This window comes from Odontomachus brunneus, unplaced genomic scaffold (genome assembly GCF_010583005.1).
Source record: "Odontomachus brunneus isolate Ranch 3 - 2012 unplaced genomic scaffold, Obru_v1 Obru_scaffold_146, whole genome shotgun sequence".
NCBI lineage: Eukaryota > Metazoa > Arthropoda > Insecta > Hymenoptera > Formicidae > Odontomachus > Odontomachus brunneus.
Window position 1 is genome coordinate 928,254 of NW_022639596.1, and position 9,048 is coordinate 937,301.

Here is a 9,048-nt window from a genome sequence, read left to right on the forward strand (position 1 = left end):
AGTAATTTCGTCGCGTTGACTGAGAGGGATTTCGATCCCTTGCCATTTCATGCAGTTATTGACAAGGTCTAAATTCGTAACGTTTCTTAAGACGTCGTATCCTAGGATGTCGTCTTGAGGAGTAAGGAAGTCGTTGTTCACGATATGTACAGGGATATCGTAACTCATGTATTTTATCGTGCTAGACCCGATCGTTTTGATGCCCCCGTCCGTGATTCCGCTAAGGATAGTCACGTCACGAGTATTGATTTTTATATCGAGGTGTAGTGCTTTTCTTTTTATGATACTCAACGCGGCTCCGGTATCGATCATAAAGTTGGTTTCGCGCGCTAGTTCGCTTGTGAGTATGTTAACGTTAGGCGCATCCGTAGAATCATCGCGGTTTACGATTCCGAGTCGACATTCTCGGGGAAGGTCTCGTTGATTGTGTGTATGGGGTGTACGGATTTTGGACTCGTTCCCGCTCGGGGCTCGTTTGGCGGCCTCGAGTAGGACGCCTTTCCCGGCTCCCTCTGAGAATTGTTGTAATCGCGTTTGCGGCACTCTTGAATTTCGTGACCCTGGTTCTTACAGTAACGACACCACTTTTGCGGTGGATTTCGCGAAAGTTGTCCTGCTCGCGGTGATGAACGCGAGTATGTCGGAGGCGACGCGTAGCGACCTCGATTTTCGGAGTTATCGTCTCTCCACGAGTTTTGAGTCGTCGTACGCTTTGTTGGAAGGAGTTTGAACGAGACACGTAGGGCGATCCTGGAGATCGCTCTGTCCGTCTGCCGGTTAGGATCTGTTCGCCTATTGTTCTCAGGCCGCACGGGTGTAGAATGCGCTATGGGTCGGTTTATGGGGCGCAATTCCGCTTTATTTAGGAATCGGTCCGGTCGGCGCGGTGCCTCAAAGCGTTCCTTATCTAGCTCTCGCCGTTTCGCTAAAGTCTTCACGTGAGCAAATGCCTCGGCTGGCCTCGTGTAATGCTCAGGTCTCAATTGTAGTCTGTATTCTAAAGATAGTCCCTCGCAAAATGACCTGGCCGTGAGCATGTCTATATTGTTACTCATCGCGTCGGTGATGAGTCCGTTAGCGCGGCGTTCTGCGTCTAAAATTAATGATCGCAGTTCTTTTATCCGCATTATGTAATCGAGAATATGCTCCCCGGGGAGTAAATAGATGGTGCTGAGCTCTCCGCGGATTTGGTCAATAGTCTTTGGTGATCCGTTAAAAGATCAATTAGTTGTATGACTGTGTCGCATGGTTCGCCCTCGACGGCGTAATATGCGCGTCCACGGAGTTTATTTGTTAGTAGCCGTGTAAGATTGCTTTCGGACGAAGGAGGTACCGTTTCTTTGGCTCTACGGCATGCTTGAGCGAATTTCGCGAGGGGTATATTATGCCCATCAAAGGATGGGACTGGCTCTAAGGTCTCACGAAAAGAGACGCGTGGCGGTGCGTCGTAATTATAATCAACCACGTGGGGTGGAAGGGTATTCGTCTCGGCATTTCGTGCAGCGTCATGCAAAAACGGTGACGGGCTCACTTTTATATTGCGCAATTCTTGCTTTAGCTCGGCGATTTCCCGAGCAACGTCGAAAGCTGAGGTTTGATCGAAATCGTTGTCGTGCGCTGTGTCGGTGCGTTTGCTCAATTCGAGCTTTCTACTCGAGATTTCATTACGGTCTTTCTCGATTTCGCGACGCGTCAATTCTTGCTCCACTCTAAACTCGTCGCGGGCGCGTTGAAATTCCTCGCGATCATGTTGCATAGCATCGGCTTACTCTCTCATACGCGATTCCCGTTCGTTAAGCCTTTGTCGGATCTGTTCGAGCTCTGCTTCTGAATAATCAGATTTAGCGTCCTTTTTGCTCCGGGTGTCCATGGCGGATCCTAGCGGATCTCACCGCTGTCACCAAAATTGTTGTTACGTTCCAGCCGACCGCGGCTGCGCGGGTATGATGCAGTGCTCGGGCCGTGCTGCCGGAACCGGATCGCTTTTCTTTTAAGGTCATTCGAATCTGCGCGATTCTCCTCAGGGATCCACGCGATCCTAGATTCGCCGAACTGTCCGCGGAGCAAATTTAGAGCGGGTGCATGCACGCTATTACGAGCAAGTAAGAAGATAGCGCCGTTGGCGCCAAGTACGGATTCTGACTTACCGGCTTCCGCGCCTAAGGGCTATCGCACACAAATTGACATAACTGCATATGCATAGCATAAGACCGTATGTACCAATGAGCATCGAGTATTAAGTCGCTATATTGGTGTTCGATGCTTAATATTCGATGCTCATTGGTTCATACGATCTTATGCTATGCATATGCAGTTATGTCAATTTGTGTGCTTGTGTGCGATAGCCCTAAGTCTCGAAGGTGTCGCTCTTATGGTCTACACGCGGTCCTATACTGCAGCTCCCGTAGTGGTGTAGTCAGGAACTTCTCCGGCACAATGTCGAGGGCGGCAATTCCCGATGGTGATTTTTACTTGAGGGTCACTTACCGCACTCCCGGCATAAACCGCGCGTTTAAGATTAGGATGTTGAGTTACGGCCCGGAGTTAGAAACGTAGAGTTTCACTCGGGTTTTCGAGATGGTGGTTCTGACGCAATTAGGAAAGGAGGGACCTTGCTCGGGAGTTATGAAATCAAGAGTTGATTTTATATAATAACTATATATTTTAATAGTAGGGATATACAAAGTCCTAATTCTAGAAGAAATATTCTATAATAATCTAGGATGAGAGTTTATAATGATTAGGATAAGATTATGCAGTCTAGTTAGTAGATCTTACGAAGTTCTTAAGAATTGAATTAGAATTAGATTTAGGATTATGATTGGGAATTCTCCAGCCAATGCTGGAGACTTGAGGGATAGAAAGGTGTTCCGACGCCTCCGCGATTCACCTCTACTACTGACTGCCTCACGACTTTCTACTCTCCTATCTTTCCCACCGGATTTCCTCTAGTGGGGTGGGGATTCTAACTTGGCGAAAGCGCCATCTACTTACACCCCTCGAGAGGAGAGACGGTTTAGGTTCTACTGGCTCTTCTACCTAGGGCGTACTCGGTAGAAAAAAAGAAATGTGCACCGGTATTGTCGGACATAACAGGAATATAAGTATATTTTTGTAAACATTATGATTTTCTCATTTTTTACCTTTGCATAATAATTCTCAGTATTTGATTACTATCAATATTTAACAGTGATTTTATTATCAGTATTCACCAAAAATTAAGTACTGGAAAAAAATTACTGAATTACTGGTAATATTTAATCACTAATAATTTTTCAGTATTTCTTAGTATTATATTTCTATAAGGGAGGTTCGCAATAGGGGTAGGTTCGCAAATTGTTTCGTTCATGTACTTATTATGAAACAAACAATTCGAGTGGAATTATAAAACATTTTGTTTAGAGTAAAGATACTTATCTCCAATTTTCATTACAATCGCGCAAATATTACAGGAAAAAACTTATTTGAGGTCAGTTGAGTAAAGTTTTAGACGTCTCGAAATATTCTCCTTGCATTTTCTATTATGAATGAATGAACTGGTTATGTAATATAAGGTGTAGTAAAAAGAAATCCATTATTTTTCCAATAGATGGCTTTAGTAATGTGTATCTCACGTTGTATAAGTGCGATCGGTTTACGCTAGATGGCATTAGAAAGATAAGATTTCGTACAAAGAAAACTTCTCAGACAGTTTTGTGATTGTTTGACTCAGTATTGTTTGAGCGCGCGTCAAAGATGGACACCAGCAAAGAGAAAATACGCCATATTTCAGTTTTTCTTCGATAAAGGCGAAAACGTAAGCCAGGCGGCTGAAAATGTGAATAGTGTTTATGGTCCTGATACTGTAACAGCCAATCACACGCAATTTTGGTTCCGTCGATTCCGTTCCGGTAATTTTGATGTCAAAGATATACCACGCTCTGGAAGGCCAATTGTCGAAAATGTCGATAAAATAATGGAAATCGTCGAGTCCGACCGTCATGTAAGCACTGTTTCGATTGCCTAGAAACATTGCACAAAAAACTGTTTGGAACCACTTGAATAAGGCTGGATACAAAAAGAAGCTCGATGTATGGGTGCCACACGAGTTAACTCAAAAAAACCTCATGACCGAATTTCCATCTGCGAATCGCTGCTGAATCGCAGCAAAATCGATCTATTTCTGCAGCGGATGGTGACTGGTGATGAAAAGTGGGTCACTTACGACAACGTCAAGCAAAAACGCCCAGATAGCATAGAGATGAACAGAAGTTCCTAGAGAATGCATTTTAAAGAATAGATATAGAATTAGAAAAATGAATACCCGAAGAATTCTTGAAGAATTAACCACAGTAAGTTCGTCTTGAAATATTCCTTAGGACTTTATTATAGCGAATACTTCGCAACTTAATTCCTAGAACACTTTGAGAATTCATTAGGAATTAGGGCTAAGGCAGAGAACGAGACGTAAGCGTCGTAGACATAAAGTAAGGCAGAGAAAAATGTAAGCGTAAGGTTAAGGGTGCCGTCCCATTGAGCACGGATCGGAACGCCGGATCGGATTTCTTACTATAAGGGTGCTGTCCCATTGAGCACGGATCGGAATACCGGATCGGATTCTGCTAGGGAATACTAGTGAGTTTTTGTTTCTGTTACTAATTCCGATCGGAACGCGTATATTTCCTCAATTCCGGACGGATCAGGCGGATGTTCCTCTATCCGCGCAAGTTTTAAAATACCATTGTATTGAAGAAATACCATCGGAGTGGTTGGCTTTATTACGAGTTTTTTCTATTTACATAGTGCACGTTCAAGAAATCTTTCACATAACAACAAGCCGAAATGAGTACCAATCGTGGAGAAGGGCCGGTAATAATAATTTTAAAATGCATTGTTTATTATTCTCAGGTAGCAGGATGACGTACAAAAACATTTTAATAATGTATAACATATATAAATGTTTTAATATTTATGTTCACGTCCAGAGACGTCATAGAAATGTTATTAATACGTATCCTTGCTATTTGGGACATTTATTAATTATTATTATTCTAAATATATCATAAAATTATGTTCGTGTATTTATAGGTTATGTGGTAGTTTTGTTCGTTTATCAAAAGAAACTTGAAATTGACATTTATATTGAAAACAATTATATAGAAACATTGATAAATTACATGATAGTAATACTTTCTTTTATATTATTAAACATTATTTGAAAGTATGCATGTGAAGTTTTTTCATAATACAAGGCCTGTTCTTTGTAGCTGCACTGCTGAACTGGTACAATTGGTTAAAGTGACAAAAATATATGTGCTACAAATATGTGTCTACAGTACAACTACAAAGAACAGACTTTTAGTTTCACTACATCTTTTTTTTACATAGCTTTTACCATATATTTTTCAACACATCATTTTTTCAATATGGACAAGATATCAAAAATTATACAATTCATGTTACATGTATTCATTTATAGGCTGTAAAATGCGGTTATTGTGGGTGGATAATGCATGGGTCCTGTGCGGAGATTCAAACTCATAACTGCTTCAAAAGTTATGATGAATATGAACATGTCGGGAGCGGTGCACTTGGACACGGTGCATTTGGACACAGCCAATCACAGCACCGTGTGATTAGAGACATTTGTAGGGTCCCTTGGAACAGCGACTTGTGATTGGACTGTGTCCAATTGCCCCGTGTCCAACTGATATACACCCGAACATGTCATTGTTGTCGACAAGAAAGGACGTGCTACAATGAGTAATTTTATTTGCAAGAAAATATTTTTCAACATTTGTCTGCAAATATTAACTATATTCAATAAGTATACTTATTTATGTAAATAGGAATGAAGGAAATAGAAGGAAATACACAGAAAAACGCATCATTAGAGACTAGCAATGAGTCTATTCCATACTTAGCAGACATCATGGATGAGATGCTCATCGATGCCGTAGAGCGGAGACAAGGTTTATGGAATCAAAAGTTGCCAATTCAAAAGCGAAACCCAAGTGTACGAGAAGAGTTATGGGATGAAGTGTTTAATAATCTTGGTAATATAAAATTACCAATTTTATCAAAAATTATTTATTTTAGTTTTATGTATTTATGAATATATATTTAATTTGTGCTTTCAATTTGACGGTTTCGACGTCGATTCGGCATCATTTTGACGTCAATTGACGAATTATTTCTCGCTAGGAAATGGCTAATACACATTTGTATTCATGTAACAAGCTGAATTCGCAATCTGAACTAGGGATTTTCAGGTTTTAAGGATGTAACCTGGCTAAAATCTCGATGGACATACTTGAGAGACTGCTATTCAAAAGCCCGCAAAAAAGTTAAAGGTTACGTACGCAGTGGATCAGATGCAACAGCAAGACATCCACAGAAAAGTACATTCCGCTTTTATGCAAGAATGCAATTTTTAGACGAAGCTGCACAAGAAACCCCGTACGTAATAACTTATCTTATATATAAGCTTTAGAATATGAAAAATGTAATATATTTTTCTTATATATTTTTGTTGTTCAATTTTAGTACAACGAGCTCTTTACCACGAAACATGTGTCGCGAAGAAAATAGCGTATTTAATATAAACGATTTGGAATCCCAAGAATGTAATTCGTTTTCTTCAAGAAATTCAAGCACGCCAGATATTCCCGAAAGATCAGAAAGTTTAGCCGATGACAGACCAACAAAAAGAAAACAAAAAGGTAAATGTATATAAAATAATCGATAACCAATACGTGTCATAGATTTTCATAATTGATACATCTTAATTGTATATAACTTAATGAATTGTTATATTGTGCTGATTCTTCATAGAAATTTGTTGCAGTATTTTATTAGTCTTAAATTAATCTTTTCTGTGCATTTTCTTATATTTATACTATTTTTCTAGCATTTTATTAATGTTTTATTATATGTAATTGTTTAGCTTTTCTAGATAATCGGTTTTGTTTAACAATGTATGAAAATGTAGGAAAATTCATTACTTTGAATGTATTAAATAAAATTTTTCGTGTTACAGCAAGAAACTATGATCCAGATGTACAGTCATTGCATAATAACATATTGCAACAGTTACTCTCTGAAAATATGCCACAGAAGGATGCAGTAGACAGTTTCCTGGAGCAAGTAGAAGATATCCTACGTAGATTGAGTTACCTTCGAAGAAGGCATTTACAAGTAGAGCTGCTGCGTCTTGTTCATAAGGCAGAAGACGAAGAATTAGCGGAGGCGGAACTTCAAAGACGTTAATGTTAATTTTTGTATCATTATCATTACATTTTTATTTGTATGTATTATATAAATTGTATAAATTATACAATAAATTATATATTACATAATAAATAAATAAAACATTTATTTCTATTTCAATATAATCTAAGGATATAATCAAATATCATAATATATAATAGAATAATACATAATATATCATTTAATACTCATTGTTTAGAGCTTTTCTCCACTGCCAATCAAGTGGGTTCGAAGTTTCAAAATATGTAGCAAAAGCGTCTCTAATTCGTATAGCTTCAACGTTCCTTCGCGCACTACAATTATATGTTTTCAATACCAGTTGATGTTCGATCATTGCCACTTAAAACAGAATAAATTCTTTCCGTTGCCTCTAATTGAAGTTCGTGTTTCATTATAAAATTATGTACAGCTGTTGCAGATTGAACGGCTAATTTGGCGGTTGAAACGTGAGCGATAATTGGCCGACGAAAAATTCGCCATCTTGCCGCTAATATCCCAAATAAACATTCTACAGTTCTTCGCGCCCGACTCAACCTGTAATTAAAGATTTTCTTCGTAACAGTTAAGTTTCCACGTGGATATGGCCTCATCATATAAGATGTTAGTGGAAACGCTTCGTCCCCTACAAGGACATATGGAAATTTAAATCCGCTACTATCTAAATGCCTGTTCGGAGGCAGTTGAAGTGAATTCGTATCTAATAAACGAGTAAGATCACTGCTAGCAAATACACCAGCATCGCCACGCCTCCCTTCTGCTCCGATGTCCACGATACTGAAGCAACAATTCGCATCACTCACAGCAAGTAGGTTGATACTGTGGTTACCTTTGTAATTATAGCAGGACGAGCCACTATTCGGTGGTGCCTACAATTAAAAAGAATACAAAAATGTCAGATTTATTAAAAGTGTATGAAAAATAATAGTATCAGATATGTACCTGAATAATAATATGCTTCCCATCTATAGATCCAATGCAGTTTGGAAATTGACAGATTTCCTCAAATTTATCAGCAACTTTTTGCCAATTTTCAGCGGTGGGTTGCAGAAAAACTTTATCCTTCAAGACCTCCCACAATGCAGCACAAGTTTCCCTTACGATTTTGGATGCTGTATTAGGTGCAATATGAAATGCATATGAATGAGATGCTAAACTGTCACCAGATGCTAACCAACGCAAAGTCAACTGCAATCTTGTACGAGGTGAAATTGGGATTCGACAAACTTCTTCTTTCTGAATCCGTGGTCTAACTAACGTTAGCAATTCTTCAAATAATTCCGGAGTCATTCTGAAGTAATTGAAGAACTTATCACGATCAGTCCTTTGCATCTCAACAACTAAATTGTCACTTGCACCTTGTAAATGTCTCATTTCGTGCGTAAACATTGGCCGTACCCAGAATTTCCGTTTCATTTTTCTGATTTTGCAATAAAACAATGTAACCTAAATACAGCTTTCGTATTCTCTTCAACACCGACACAGCACGCCAAGTTGGCAAATTGTTCACCATTCGCAGTATTTTTAACATGACTAATAACTGTTTTTTCCTCCATCGATGTGTTTCAAGATATTATTTTCAGCCACGTTACAATTTTTCTTCTTTGCCAATCTATGGACCTCAATGAGTAACGCCTCCAAGCCAAAATCTAGATATAGAAGAATGTTTATAGATTTAGCTAAAAACGCCAACAGTTCGCCAAAAAAAACTCGGTTCCAACAGGCACTTCCACGTTAAAATTGTTAAATGATACTAAATATTGTTTACGTTTCTTTCATACTTTCCTTCTCAATTCAACTACG

General features: G+C 39.1%; 2 protein-coding genes across 2 annotated transcripts; one reads left to right on the plus strand and one right to left on the minus strand.

Annotated features, from left to right (window-relative positions):
• Window positions 1–5,611: 5,611 nt before the first annotated feature.
• On the plus strand, window positions 5,612–7,248 carry LOC116850494. Its single transcript, XM_032828824.1, has 5 exons — window positions 5,612–5,742; window positions 5,829–6,035; window positions 6,252–6,438; window positions 6,526–6,701; window positions 7,019–7,248. The coding sequence occupies exons 1-5, from the start codon at window positions 5,739–5,741 to the stop codon at window positions 7,246–7,248; spliced, it is 804 nt and encodes a 267-aa protein (XP_032684715.1). The 5' UTR covers window positions 5,612–5,738.
• Window positions 7,249–7,443: 195 nt separating this feature from the next.
• On the minus strand, window positions 7,444–8,910 carry LOC116850495 (protein ALP1-like). Its single transcript, XM_032828825.1, has 3 exons — window positions 8,188–8,910; window positions 7,823–8,114; window positions 7,444–7,541 (listed from the first exon to the last, which is right to left on the minus strand). The coding sequence occupies exons 1-3, from the start codon at window positions 8,659–8,661 to the stop codon at window positions 7,444–7,446; spliced, it is 864 nt and encodes a 287-aa protein (XP_032684716.1). The 5' UTR covers window positions 8,662–8,910.
• Window positions 8,911–9,048: the final 138 nt, after the last annotated feature.